This window comes from Vidua macroura, chromosome 18 (assembly GCF_024509145.1).
Source record: "Vidua macroura isolate BioBank_ID:100142 chromosome 18, ASM2450914v1, whole genome shotgun sequence".
Classification (NCBI taxonomy): Eukaryota; Metazoa; Chordata; class Aves; order Passeriformes; family Viduidae; genus Vidua; species Vidua macroura.
The window spans coordinates 11,158,035-11,173,322 of record NC_071588.1 but is presented as its reverse complement, the minus strand read 5'-3'; the positions used below and the strand labels follow the sequence as shown (position 1 = coordinate 11,173,322).

At 43.3% G+C, this 15,288-nt stretch overlaps 1 protein-coding gene across 12 annotated transcripts in view; it reads left to right on the top strand.

Annotated features, from left to right (window-relative positions):
• The first annotated feature begins 1,305 nt into the window (after positions 1-1,305).
• PATZ1 (POZ/BTB and AT hook containing zinc finger 1) overlaps positions 1,306-15,288 on the top strand; it is a 30,872-nt gene continuing 16,889 nt past the window's right edge. For 8 of the 12 annotated variants that reach the window (XR_008439884.1, XR_008439880.1, XR_008439882.1 and 5 more), the window contains exons 1-4: positions 1,306-2,604; positions 4,980-5,043; positions 8,171-8,242; positions 10,603-10,774. Coding sequence is in view for 3 of the 12 variants with exons in the window: in XM_053993992.1 (XP_053849967.1) it covers positions 1,319-2,604; positions 4,980-5,043; positions 8,171-8,242; positions 10,603-10,774 (1,594 nt within the window). In the remaining 9 variants the exon portion in view is untranslated. The remainder of the gene's footprint in view (positions 2,605-4,979; positions 5,044-8,170; positions 8,243-10,602; positions 10,775-15,288) is intronic. The other 4 variants (XR_008439885.1, XR_008439883.1, XM_053993993.1 and 1 more) reach the window with 2 other exon arrangements.

The following is a 15,288-nucleotide window of genomic DNA, read 5'->3' as shown; positions in this document are numbered from 1 at the left end:
CCGCGGGCAGCGCTTTCCCCAACATGGACGCACTCGGGGCTAGAGGTGCCCGTGCCTCCCGCAGCCCCCGGCCCGCGGGTACCGTTCCTCCCAACGGCTCCCAAGGGGAGGGCATTTTCGCACTGGAAGAATTCCCGCTGTACCCCTTCCCTCCCCCACAATGCCGGCGCTTCGCTCTTCTAGCGAGGCTGAGAGTTGATCGCGTACGGGGGGTGGGGGTGAGAAATGCAATGAAAGACCGGGGGGAGGCCGGTCTGCGCTGCAGCCCCTGGCCCCTCTGGGATCGGCTCTCCTCAGGCGAGCCGAGGAGGTGGGGGCCGCTCTGCGCCTCTGCAGCTCCGGGAGGGTTTGCATTGGACGATTCGCGCCTGGGGAGGGGGGAAGGTTGCCTGCAGCCCCCCCGCCGGCCCCTCCTCCTCTCTCCAGCGGGAGGGGGGTCTCGGGGGCGAGCTGCAGCCCGGATATTTGGGGGAGGGGGCGAGCGCAGCCCCACCACCCCCACGAGCCGCGAGGGGGGGGGCCTCGCTGCCGGCTCGGCATTGGAGGATCGGTGCTGGGGAAGGGGGAGACTGCAGCCCCCAGCCCCCGCGGGCGGGCGGGGTGGGGGCCGGCCTGCTGGCTCTGGCTGCTCTTGCATTGGCGGATGCGGGGAGGGAGGGGGGCAGGAAGCGGGGGGGCAGGGGGGGAGCCCGAGTGGCTGGAGGGGGGGGGTCTCTGTGAATAGGGTGGGGGTCTTCTCGTCCAAAGAAGAGAGGAAAGTTTGCGGCGCCGGTGGTGAGGGTGCGTCGAAGCGGGCGGGGCCCGGACCGGGGCCGGCGGCGGCGGCGCTTGGTCGGGGAGCAGCAGCCGGGGGGCCCCCGCTGGATTTTTGTAGGGGGGGTGGTATCGCCCCCTCCTTCTCCTCCCCCCAGGGGTGAAAGTGCAAGAGGAAGTGCAGCCGCTGCCATCTTTCCTCCGCTCCAAACACACAGGGACGGACGGAGCCGGCAGCCCGGAGCCGCCGCCGGACCCCCGTCCCTCCCGGCTGCTGCCGCCGCGCCGCGCACGCCCCTTCCCGCGGCGGCTCCGCGGCCGCAGCGCCTCGTGGCGGCCGGGCCCGGGCGGGGCTCGCGCGGCCGCGCGCGCGCCTCGGCCGCCCGAGCCTTTTGTCTCGCCCCCCCCGCGCCGCGCGAGCCCCTCGCGCTGTGCAGGGAGCGCCGCGCGCGCGCCGCCGGCCCGGGCAGGGGCGGGGAACGAGCAGGAGGAGGCGGCGCGCGCCGCCGGGCGGCCCGAGAGCGCGCGCGCCCCCTGCGGGCGCCGGCGGGGCGGCGCAGCCCCCATGGAGCGGGTGAGCGAGGCCGCCGCCTGCGGCCCCTCGTCGGGCTGCTACACCTACCAGGTGAGCCGGCACAGCGCCGACGTGCTGCACAGCCTCAACCAGCAGCGCAAGAACGGCGGCCGCTTCTGCGACGTGCTCCTACGCGTGGGCGACGAGAGCTTCCCGGCGCACCGCGCCGTGTTGGCCGCTTGCAGCGAGTACTTCGAGTCGGTGTTCAGCGCGCAGCTCGGCGACGGGGCAGGCGGCGGCGGCGGCGGAGCGGAGGGGAGCGCGGCGGAGGCGGCGGCCGGCGGGGCTGCGGCGGCGGCCGGCGGCGCCCCCGGGGGCGGGCGGGAGCTGGAGATGCACACCATCAGCTCCAAGGTGTTCGGAGACATCCTGGACTTCGCCTACACGTCGCGCATCGTGGTGCGGCTGGAGAGCTTCCCGGAGCTCATGACGGCCGCCAAGTTCCTGCTGATGCGCTCGGTGATCGACATCTGCCAGGAGGTCATCAAGCAGTCCAACGTGCAGCTCCTCGTGCCCCCCGCACGCCCTGACATTATGCTATTCCGTCCGGGTGCTGCCGACCTCGGCTTCCCTCTTGACATGACCAACGGTGCCACTTTGGCACCCAATGGCAATGGCATTGCTGGCATGCCTGAAGACGAGGCCACGCGGGCTGCGCTCACTGCTGCGCAGTCCTCCCTACCTGTCCTGCAGGGTGTGGACCGCCTGCCCATGGTGGCAGGACCTCTGTCCCCACCACTGCTGGCCTCACCCTTCCAGAATGTTGCTGCTAGTGCCCCTACTTTAAGCACCAAGAGGGGCAGAGGGCGTCCCCGTAAAGCCAATCTCTTGGACTCCATGATGTTTGGTACCCCAGGGGGCCTGCGAGAGGCTGGTATCCTGCCTTGTGGTCTCTGTGGGAAAGTATTCACGGATGCTAATCGTCTTCGGCAGCATGAGGCTCAACATGGGGTGACAAGCTTACAGCTGGGTTACATAGACATCCCACCCCCACGACTGGGTGAAAATGGTGTTCCTGGTCAGGATGACCCCGACGCACCTCGAAAAAGAAGCAGAACGAGGAAACAGGTGGCCTGTGAGATCTGTGGCAAGATTTTTCGGGACGTGTACCACCTGAATCGGCACAAGCTGTCACACTCTGGCGAAAAGCCTTACTCTTGTCCGGTGTGTGGCTTGCGGTTCAAGCGAAAAGACAGGATGTCCTATCATGTTCGATCGCATGATGGCTCTGTGGGAAAGCCCTACATCTGCCAGAGCTGTGGAAAAGGCTTTTCCAGGTAAGAGAGTGCTTGTACGGACCATGGACACAAACAGATATCTGGGAAGTTGACTTTCCTATCCCTTGGAAACGTACTTAGGATAGTTTGACTGTCCCACATTAGAATGTTTAAAGGAATGAGGCTTCCATCATTTCTTCTGAGATGTTGTTCTGCAGTCTCTTGGAAGGGTTTAGAAGTAATTAAGACATTGAACTAGAAGTCAGCTGGCTTCTGGCTAATATTCCCAGCTTTGTCCCAGAGTTGGTGTATGCGTGTCCTTGGGCAAATCAGTTAGTCTCTCCCTCAAATGACTCTTCTGTGAAATGGGTATTGAAATAATTACCTGCCTCACAGAAGTGTCTTGAGATCACTAATGTGTAGGTAGCTTGAAGGTGCTGTTGAAGTGCAAAATAATACATCTCAAGGTTATTATTTTTCTCGTATCCATTTTAAATTTTCTTTTTCTTAACTTCCCTTCATTTCTCTTAGTTCGTAATGTTTTTTATCACCCAAATGTGAAGGAAGAGGTGAGATTTCAAAGGCTGCAGCATCAAGTATCTTTTAATACATGATCTTTGTGTCCTTTGGGTTTACATCCTTCTGAAGGGGATCCTGTTTCTGCCCTGCAACATACGTAAGATCTCTGCATTTAATGTTGCTGATTTTTTGTTGTCGCTGTTTGTGGGAGCTAATTTAATAAGTAGTTTGGTACACGTAGTTGTTGTGTTAGTGGTATCTTATAGTCTTGAGTTAATGAATTCGAAACTTTTTTGGAAGTTTGCCGCTCTCTTTGAGTGTAGAAGTAGTGGGGGGGAGGGGGATGTACTCTGCTATTTCTGTACCAGCAGTTGCTTTTCTACAGCAGTTGATTTGCTCTAACGTGAGGGAAGGACTCGAGATCTGAAAACAAATCAAAAGGCCACCAGGCTGTGTAAATTGTGGAATTTTGCCCCTGCTGTCTTTTTGATAGAGGGACTTTCTGTTATTGAAATAAATTATGAAAATGTAGTGCCCCCCCCCCTTTTTTTTTTTCTTTTAAATCGGCAGTAATTAGGGATGCATCTTCATAAGGACTGCAGATTGAGTGATGAAAGGTCACAAAATGAAAATTTCATCTGTGGCTAGAAGTGAAAGTACTTTTCTTACTATAGCGCTACCCGGGACCGTGTGCCAAGTTTTATTGTTTTTACTGACACTTAAAGATTTCTGCTGTTGCTGTATGAAAGGTTTTTGTCATTAAGGGGAAGTGAGACATACACGTGTAGTTCTCATTTTCCCCAGTAAGTCCATGTGAACAGGCGGGAATGCTGTTAGAAAAGTTAACAACAAAACCCTTTGCGTATCTGTAAAACCGAAGTATGAATGAAAACTAGAGACTCTAAAGTTTCAGTATTCCCTCTTAGGAGCAGCCAGAGGAACTTTGAAGCGTGATGTCCTTTCCTGTATTCAGTAGCGCAGCACATGAGGTTGCTGGGCTTGAGGTACCCAGAAGGACCCCAACCAGTCTGTCCGGTTACACCGCTCCAGCCCCGCGCTGGAGCATCGGGTTTAAGAGCCTCCCTGCAAACTCCAGCCTATTTTCTGTCTGCAGTGCGTGAATTCCATCCCGTGCCCTCTCATTGGTGCAGCTGGGACGTTGGGGGAGGAGAGGGTGGAGAACTTGTTTCCAAGCAGTTTTGGTCTCATACAATGAAAAGCTTTCTTCCCACTAGGAGAAACTCCCACCAGGACAATCTGCAGCTCTTCAGTCCTTTCTTCTTCCAAGTAGGCTTTGCTGGTTGTGAATAATGGTATAACTTTCTATAGTAAAAATTTGCTCTTCCATTGCACCTTCTAGTTGGAACGTTCAGAACACTTTATTTGTATTAATGCAGTCTCCCTACCAAGTTTTAAGTTAGGAGTATTTTTTCATCTTGCAGGTGGAAAATGTGTCACAGCAACAGAGTTCAGATAGTCTTTTTGCAAGAGGTGCTTAAAGTTGGCTTTTTACATCTGTGTTTAGGACCTAAACCAAAAGGGTGTGATTTTCAAATATTCAGCAACTGTAAATCAAATTGCCCTGATTGTTAAGGTCTAAATAGGATTTTGGATGGGGACATGCAGGCTTGAAAATCATAACTTGTATTTCCTGTTTCCTCTGATCATTCAGTCATGATTTCTTCCTGATAAAATGCTGCCTTTTTAGCAAGTTGCAGAGGGTACATAACAAGGTAGAGTCCCAGTTGTTGGCAATCTGGTTCTTGGAAAGTTAAATATCATTACAATTGTCATAGATAAAGCACTGGGATCTTTTTTTTCTCTTTAGTTTTTCTTTTTTTTTTTTTTTCCTGTTAAAATTGTAACTTTATTTTTAGTATTTGCTTTAAGTGTGCTTATGTGTATTTTCCTTTAAGGCCAGACCACTTGAATGGACACATCAAACAGGTGCATACCTCAGAGAGACCTCACAAGTGTCAGGTAGGAGCCAGAGGGGTTTAGACTGATGATGTGGGTAATCTTTGGCATTGCATTTATGTGTGCAGATAATTTTGAAGTACCAGTAGAAATACCATGTATATGTGATTTGGGGTAAATGTTTGTAAAGAACAGTGTTCCACAGTGACATCTGCTTTACATCCCTCCCGTCCCCCCTCGCCTCATCTACAGCTTTGGTCCTCCTGCCTCTCCCCCTTCTCCCACGTCTTCTTCCCTACTGTGCTGTCCCAGTCTCACCCTGGATCTCTTACTCAGCCACCTGGGCTTGGAGTCGATGTCACTGATGATTCCCTCCTTTTTTTTTTTTAATTGCAGTTGTTGCCATCAGGAGGCTCCAATGCTGACTTCATTTTTTATAACTTCAGTAAAAAATTAGTAAATTGTAATTATCATAACATGTCGAGATACTATTTTTTAAAATTGCATAGCCTTCAGAACATTGCACTGAGCAAAATTGGAAGCTATTTTTATCTCAGGGAGAATATAAATAATGACATCACAATATCCTTTGTTGTACAATGTCATAATATTGTATATAGTTTTTTACAGTTAAGGTTTGAAAGATCAAATGAAGGAAGATACTTTGTAATGTATTTATAGAAAGATTTAAAAGGTGCCTGGAAGTATCAATTAAAACAAAGTTGAGAATCAGCTTCCACCATCACACATTACAATCAGAGAGATGTTGGGCAAACTTTTAAAACAGTTGTTGGGCTAACAATCTCCATGCTTGGCTTCTGAAGAAATATTTACTATTTATTTGAAGAAGCTGAAGCAAGATTTTATTCTTTTTTTTCTTTTGAGGACAGTGAAGGTTAGAGGATTCTTTTCTTCTAAAATATTTAACCACATTTTATGAACCTAGACAGTCCTACATGATTGCTGCCTCCTGATCTGCATAGTTGCACATTTTGACACACCTGTACTTCCTTCAAATTGTGAGAGTTTCGAAACATTTTGAAATTTTAAGACTCCTAAGAAGTTTTCCAGATAGCTGGAGCCATCTAAAGGTTTCTGTTGACATCCATATGATCTGTGAAAGCCCAGCACATTTGAAAGTCAGGCCATAGAGCTGTCACATTGATTTAACTGCCTGTCCTGTATAAAGCTTTAGATTGGCTCAAGCTTCTTGAGATCATTTATGGGTTGCAGATTTATACAAACAGGAAAATTCCACTCATAAAAAGAATTCACAGTGTGGGGACAGCAAGAGGTCTGTGGATGAACTGATGATGAATGTTTACATCCCAACATGAACAGACACTCATCAGTCTTTTGCTAGTTGATACCAAGATTACTGGATGAACACTGCTTAGAAATAACACGGACAGCTATGAATTGTCCTTTGCCAGCTGATGACTGATAATTCTTTTATAGTTTAACATTGATTTAAGAATATTAAATACCAACTCCGTGTGAATCAGAGGATACACTAAGAGCTCAGAAGTAAAGAAACATGGAAGCTAAGATGGCACAGCCAAGCTCAACTCCATTTCCTTGCACACATGTATTTTGTGATAGCAGTTCCCAGGAACAGTCTTTCTTACTGTGTGTTACCTAAAGTGCCATAATACTGTATACACTGTTCATTTCAGTTAAAAGGTACAGGCTATAGGTTACAATCATCAGGACTGAGTTGAGATTTGTCCTTCAGGCTTGGGTTGTTCTTGATTTTTGATTGCTTAGCCCTGCAAAGTTAATTTTTCGTGAATCTTAAAGCGCATAAAATTTGTTAATGACCTGTTGTGTCTTTGCAGAAAATGCTTTGCAATATCCTATCAGATTTAGAAAGTCTTCTTGAATATGCACAGATCTGCTATACGTTGTAGAAACCACAGAAGGGATGCGGTCACTGAAAACATGTTTCAAACATGAAAACTGATGAATAAATTGATGATGTTCTCCCTGCGATTATCTCATAATCAGTTACACGTCTGTTCCATTATATGTATCTAACACAGGATCTGGCCACCAAGAAGGAAAATAGCTTAATATTGGCATGTTGTTTGCCCATTTTCCATTCTCTTTTTCCATTGATTTTGTTTGGCAAATTAGCTCCTCCTGAGAGCAGCCTGAACAGCACTGAGCATCCTCTTTGAATCTGTTCAGTTCCTGTTGAAAATTCCTGTTATTGTCGTGCTTTGTTTATGTTTACTGGGAAAGAGAATTACTCTGTCAGTAAACAGCAGAGAACTCCAGAATCCTCCACTGTAATGGCATTTTTGGAATTTGTGCTCTGTTACGATTTAAACAAACTGGCCATTTACCTGAGCTCTTAGGTATCTTTGCAAACTGGTGATACATAATGTTTTGTTGGTGTGGCATCACAGTACACTTTGGAGTACCAAAACAAAAGTGGGAAGGTGTCAACCCAACTTCAGAATAAATGAAAGTATGAGGAACAGGACAATTTTAAGCTGAACATCCCTGCAACAGCAGTAGTTTTTAGTGTTCAGTCTGTAATCCTGCACTCATCCCCCTGAAATAATAGCTGTGCTTCACAGATCTTTCACAAGTATCCTAGCTTCCAGCACCTCTAGCACCTGATGCCAAAGTCTTGACTCCAGCTTTTTCATTACTGTTAAGATAGACTCAGATTAGGGAAGATCTCCACAGAGCCAAAGCAGCTGAGAAATAAGATCCAAGAAGTTGCTTTGGTGTTCAGGCAAATGGCACTCTGGATCTTTTCCCTTGGATTGTTGCACTGGTGAATTTATACTTTTTTTCCCGAGTCTGACAGTTGAGTTCTGGCTACAGGAGAAGGAGTGAGTCAGTTTTATGGCCAGAATGGGGCAGCTCAGTTCCTGACCCCACAGGATGGGGTGAAGCTGTCAGCCTTGGCGTGTGATCTGTGAAAGTCAGGCTGCAGTTTGGGAGCAAACGGTGATCTGAAAATCTGTGGACATGAAAGAACAAGGGGAGAAAACAGAAGTTTGCTCCTCTCAGAGACAAGACAGGTTGTTCATCAGGCAAATTATATAAAAAATAAAAATGCTGGTTAAAATAAAGCACAACTTAATTGGCATCCCAAGTCCAGTGCGTATCCCATTGATTTCAATGCAGAATGAGTTTCTTCCTGTCCTAATTTCTCTTACTTCCTGCCTATTAGCAGGAAAATGGCAGCCACCATGGAATAAGCTCAGAGACATCCACATCCATAGAAAAGTTGAAACTTCAAGAGGTATTTCTTAAACAATGTTTTTTAAACTTTATATATTCTTTTTGATCTATTTATATACCTGTGCAATGTTTGATAGGAAAGCACTGGAGAGTTTTCTTCTATGATTAACAATTAATGACAAATACTTAGCACTCATTTAGCCCTTCACATCTTTCATAAAATAAAACTTTTTTTTTCTCTATACCTTTTATAAATATTAACTATTTGAATATTAACTTTGGGATTTTCTTTAACCCTAGTCCTGTCTCCCATTGTTATGATTCAGCTAAACTGGTTCTTGCTTTCTCCACTGGACTTAATTATTGTTTTTAAGCTTTGTTGCAGATATATTTATTATATAGCTTATCAAAAGGTGAGCTTTACACAACTCAGAAGCAACAGTGAGAAACCAAACACATGAATTATTATATTGCTTTTATCTAAGCTTTCAACTTGCTATGTTCACTGTGGGATAGATTTGGTTTTACTTCTGGCATCGCTGTATTTATGTGATTTGTCTCTGGTCTGCTTCTCATCGGCTAAAGCACTCCCAATGCTCGGGTATGGACCTTCCCGTGGCTCCATAGCTTTAGAGTTATTGGTGATGGATCTCTTGGCTGTCACTGTTGATAGTCTAGTCATATATCTTTAGTTGATAGCCAGCAGATTGATTAGTATCAGTGCTGCAATCCTGCCTTAAGAGAGTGCTTACCTCTAAGAAAGCTTTAGTAAGTGAAAGCTGCACCTGTTTTGCTCAGCGCTGTGTACTGAGATTATAAATAAAGAGACATCTTTCATGTTCAGGAATTTGCCTCTTAAACCTCAATACTTGTAATTTATAAATCTTTGTCTGGTGAGCCTAGTTAAACTGTGTATGTTGCAGAAATCCAGATAATTTTACTGTTGCCTTTTCAATTTCATTAAGTCCTGATCCTCTGGGGTGTTAAGTCTCGTACTTGCTGTAGAGCAGCCTCAGCTCCATAGGAGTTTTCCACACTTAAGCATCTCACAGGAGTGTAAAGCCTGTTGAAATTGATAGGTGCTTTTCAGCTGCCTTCAATGGTTTTTGGATTAAGCTCTTGATTAACTGAATTTATAATTACATTATCCTCTTCTGTATTATCAATTCCACTTACTTGAATTATAATTCTGGAATTTTACTAAGATTGTTACTTTAACAAGTCTTGTCTCTATTAAAACAGTGGTTTAATTACACACTGATATTTAAAAATACAACTTATATCCAGTTCCCAAGACAGTGAACAGCCTCAAGTTATTTCTTTGGGGGTTCTGGTTATATCTCTTAAAACTGTGTTATTTTATATGAAGTTCATATAAAACAAAACACTGTACACTCTTCAGTGTCACTGCTCTGGCTTAGTCTGGTCATTCTGGTGTGTGTTTGCTTTTGTTTCTCCTCTTGCACTTGTGAAATGGTTTAGACTATAACCCTAATCCCTTGTGCAGCATATTGCTGGTGATTTATTTCCCTTCGCACATTAGAGACAGAGCAAGCCTTTCAGAACTGGCAGGCCACTAGAACAGGCTGTGGGCACAGCCTGCCTGCCTGCCCATTGCTGGGGTAATAAAAATGGGAGGGAGCCTTCACTTATTATACGTATTTCAGCTGGAAAGTGGGCAAATAGAATCAATATTATCTTATGACAAATCAAGCTTGTTTTGTGGCAGTAAGTGGAATATGATACCTTGACCAGGGGTAAGTTAAAACAGATTACAATGTCATGCAGTTATTTTGATATCTGCTCAGTTTCGAGGCTTCACTTCTACAATTTGTCTGCACTGCTGCTGTGGATACCAGGATGACTCTTCTACTGTCTCTCATCATATTGTCATCCCTGATAATTCTGTGATCCTGTGTGTATGTCTTCACACTTCAAAAGAATTCTGTGTACTGAAGTTAGATTTATCTCATCAAAGAGTAGAATTTAAGAAAATGACAGAGAGGGCATTTGAGCGGTTTAAAGTGATTGTAATGGCTCAGTGAAATGGCAGAACTTCTTGTAAACAGAGCAAAGTGGTTTCTGCTATTTCTTCTGTTAAATATTACTTAAAATTTTAGTTTCTTCATCCTCAGAAAGGAGCTGAAACCTTACAAGTCTATTTTGGTGTAAGTTTTACTGTCTGTAGTGTGTCAGAGCTGTTTTCTTGCTGTTTTAATTCTTTTGAGTTTACATTACATCTTGTGCAAGGTGTTGGTGTTCTAAATTTTTTATCTGGAGGAAAATGGCTTGTGCATCATCTCATTTTTTTGTGTTTGCACAGTATCTAAGGTATTTACTCTAAAGAATACTAAATATATTCAACAATGTCAGTGCTGTTAGCAGAGCTGATGAGTCACATGGTTCTCATTATACCTGCAGACTTGTAATGCTTCCTTTGCCACTCGTGACCGGCTGCGCTCACACCTGGCATGTCATGAAGACAAAGTTCCATGCCAGGTGTGTGGGAAGTACTTGAGAGCAGCATATATGGCAGATCACTTGAAGAAGCATAGTGAAGGACCAAGCAATTTCTGCACTATCTGTAACCGAGGTAATGAAGAAACTATTTTTTTATTCCACTGGGATGGGACAGCACTCAAGTGGAGCTGTAAGGCTGCATGACTCCCTGCAACAGGAGGAGGTTGTACCCTATTTGTGTACATACTCTGCTTTTCCTACTGAATACTTAACCCTGAAACTGATGGAGTATAGGTCTGGCCTTTTCACATGGCAGATAATTCCCAAAGAAATGCAGTTTAAATCTGAAGCACATTTTATGTGCTAAATAGCCAGATCCCTATACAATAACCATGATAAATTGCCTTGCTGCTGTTCAACATACATCTTCTTTTTTTTTTTCCTATACCTGATTAGATTTGAGCCCTTGCAGTCAGTTTAGAAGAAGAATGTTTTTGTATCTTTGAAATACACATCAAGTTGAGAATCATACACTGAACAAAAATCTACATTGTATTGCTAAGTATTACTTAACCTCCTGGTGCAATAGAGTCAAGCTGCTTCTCTCTCTTAACACAAGACATTGCTTTATACTAATGTACATTTATAAAACATACTTTGTAAAGAGCACTAGAAATGTGGTTTGCCTTTATTTGTACACATACAGCTTTTCACAGTTGGAAGGGACTCATAAATATCACCAAGTCCAGCTCCCTGCTCCATGCAGCACTATGTAAAAGTAAACCATATGTCTAAACTTGTGAAGGTTTTCCATCTGTTTGTGGTACTCTTCAGTTGGAGAGAGTTGGAAATTTAGGCTTTGTGGGATGTAAGGCAAGCTGGAAAAAATATTTTTACTTATTGGTGTCTTTTTTTTTGAGGGATTAATTTACAACTTCAAAATGCCTTTTTGGCTCATGCAGGTATACATAGCTAATAGGTGTTAGAAGAGATTGCTGCTGTGTTTTGGGATCTTGTTTTTTCTGATGAGTTTTTTTCCTGACACGTGTTCTTTTTTCTAGTTTAAGAGAGGTGAAATCTTTTGAGAAAATAAAGCTCCTCTGTGTTTAATGTGCAGACTGTTCAGGGAGCTTATGGAGTTGATGAGTAATGAGACATTAAATTGCAAGGGAGGTGTTTCCTAGTTGCACAGTCTATAAATCCTGAAAGTGATGGTATCAGTGTGAATGGAAAAGGCATCTGGGTTGAAAATCTTCAGGTTTTGAAGCTCCAGGTAGATGGTGTGAAATGAAGCTTGCCCTCCTTTTCAGCTGAAGGCCTGGCTTCTGAGAAACAGTTTAAGCTTATCCCAGTTCCTTTTGTGGCAACAACATGGAAGGTTTTGGAGATCCAGGTGCTATCCTGCTCTCCTTCCGTTGAACACAGTGCCAAATAGAAGCTAGATGGGTTGGGAGGAATTGTCTTGTTTCCAAGATTTGTAAGCTTGAATTTCAACCTAACTACCACTGGATGTCACTGCAGCTCTTCGGAAATGGAGCCAGTGTGGCAAAGACAGACCCGGCATTCAAACAATAAAATGACTAAGTGGTTTATTCACATTTTATAAGTCTAAATGTACAGTGAGAATCTAAATAAAATATATACTTCTCTGTAGAAGGATAAGGAATCGGTTGTACAGCAAACTTTAAGCAACTACTTTCTTCTTACAGTTTGTGTATTTCATGGAAGTTGTCAGAATTGTCTGCTGTGAATTTCAGTTTACATCAGGATTTAAAAAATTTAATAATGAATAATGTTAAATTTCATAGGAAATGTTAAAATTCATAAGAAGGGGAAGCTACAGACTGTATTTGTCAAACAATTGTGTTGTAAACTCATTGTTTTATGCTGTAAATTTTAATTATAGCTTTATGATCAATGACAGCAGAATTTTTAATCCCACGTGTTCTAGAATCAAAGTATAATATTCATTGTTTTAAATAGTTATTTTTTAAACTGTAGAGCCTGGCAATATGAAGTCTAATGGAAAATTTCTGGACTAGAAGTACCTATTTGATAGGCATTGGTACAGTCAGAAGCCACACACAGTAATCTGATCACAGCTGTGCCATGGCTGAGGTGCTTGTGCAGAGAGATTTTGTTTATTCTTCCCTTGGCTAATGTGCTGATGTACTTTTTAATTGAAACTTAGCTGGTTCTGGATATAGTAATTGTCAGCCTCTGGATATAGTAATTGTCAAGCAAGAATGCTCGACAAGCTCAAGTTGCTTGTGGAGAGAATTTTGGATGTTGGCCACTTAAAAAAAAAAAGTGCCAGTGTTAGTGACAGACTTAGACTTCCTCAGTTTATCCCATTGGACTGAAGGCTTTTCTGTGGAACTTAATGAAGTGTCTCATGTTATTTTAAAGGTTTAATGGCTTTAGGAGATGGAGGTGCAACTCAGTACCTGGCATAAAGCAGTAGTCAATTGTTTGCCATGTCATATGTTCATTTGTTTATCGTGCTTATGTCTTTTACAATGTGGCAGTATAATTTTAAAAAACTACCAGCTGTGATTTGATGTTTTTTCCAGGTTCTTTTCTCACTTGAGGTCATTATGCTTAGAGTAATCATGGAAGCAATTAAATCTTGTTAAATCAGGGAAACAGTGAAGTGATTCTGGGGGGTTATGTGTTGTTGTGGTTTTTTTTTTTTTTTTTTTCCTCTGGGATTTTGGGGTTTGTTTTGGTTTGTTTTTCTTTTTTGGTTTGGTATTTCATTGTCGTTGTTGTTTTTATTTTCTTAAACAATTTGTCTAAAATGTGCTTAAGAAACAAATCCTCAAGCCTCACATTTTTAGACAAATTCTCTTTAATTATTTTAAATAAAGAAGACATGCTCCTGTTGCGTCGTTACACAATCTTCTATTACCATCCTTAGGAACTTTATTTGCTTGTGTGGGCTTTTCCAAAGTATTCAAGAGATTAATGACTTTGGCAGGTCTAGAGCTGGTAATTAGCAATAACACCCGCAACTCAGAACTTTGGGTTTGTGTTTCAAACACATACACATTGTTTGTTTCACAGAATCGAATTAGTTAGGAAAAGGGTAAATATTCCAGTCACAAATGAGAATTTATTTTTCACGCTGAGTTCTTATACATTTCATGGGGGACAGAGTACAGTAAATAAAGACGCATTCTCCTTATGTTCCAGCTAAATCCAAATTACAATTTTTGAACAAGGAGCATCCTGTAATTATTTCTATAGTTTCTCTCCTTTTAGATATTATCTAAGACATCAAGGGTTGGGTCCCATTTATATAAAGGAGATAATTTCCTCTCTATACATGTTTTTAATTTTGGTTCTTCTGGTATGAAGAAATCATCTGTCTTGCAAAGTGGAAAGATGTGTATGAGTAAAGCAATAAATGCATTCCTGCTCTGAAAAATACTGCCACTTTATCCTCTGGATTAGTCTGACTTTGCTCTGAAAGAGACTTTTAAGAGTGAAGGATTATGGTCTATAAACCCCATCTTCCTAGGACAGGCATTCATAGTTAAAGTCTGGTGGAGATAAAAAGGCCAGTGCTAAGTGCTTCAGGAAAAAGTTAGGATGAAAACAATCCCAAAAAAGTCTCCCTTTAAACAGTTTCCCATGAAGCAGTTTGCATTCTTATGGTTTTGATGGAAGTTGATGACTCACATGTTCATCTGCCAAGTGCATAAAGGGGACCTAACACACTTTGCAGCAGTTTTCATTATATAAAACAATGTACTCTACAAATAGAACTGCAGAGTTCAGAAAAAATACTGTGTGAGGAGATTACAAGTTCAGACTTTCCTGTGTCAGTTGTGGTGTAGAAAAACACTGAATACCTGCATGTAGTCCTTTTTTAATGTCTGGCAGCGAGATTTTAATGCACTGCTGCATCAAAGACGTTGATCTCAGCATGCATGTGGTTATTAGCCACATGTGTGAAATAAGGAAAATACCTCATAGGTGGAAGTGTCACCATTATATCTGTACACTGTGCCCTTTTCTCTACCAGTCAAAGAGTGGTTCTTTCAGGTCTACAGTGAATTTTTGGCATTTGTAAGAATATATTCTCTTGCTGCCCAGTGAGATTTTCAATGCAGCATTTTGTGTCTGAGGGTAGGTCTTGCATTATTTTGGAGGATAATATCCTTACATTAATTCCCCAGATGACTTGGCCTTGGTGATTCTGCTCCATTGTATTTTGAGAGTTGTATGTTCTTGGTTTCTTCAGTTGTGATCTATCTACTTTTCTGTACTTTTATCTTCAACTCAGGGGTCCACAGTAACTAACTCTTGTTCATTCTCAGCAGCCTGCCCCTTTTCCCTTCAGCAGCTTGCTGTGGAGTTCTTGCTTTGCAGGTCCTGTATATATAATTCTTAATAACCTCTGGATAAAAGTCGAGGTAGAGGGATATTCTGTGTGCTAGGCACAGGGAAATCTAGTGTAAAGCCACATTCATTATTAAATTCAGCATCTGAAACTAACAGCTGCAGTCAGAAAATCCACCCCAGAGAGGTGTGTGGTATTTGGTTTGCAGCGTTCCTAATATATTATTATAGATCATCAAATGTAAATGCAGTTATATCACTATAAAAATGGCTTTATGGTAGAATATCTGCTCATATTTT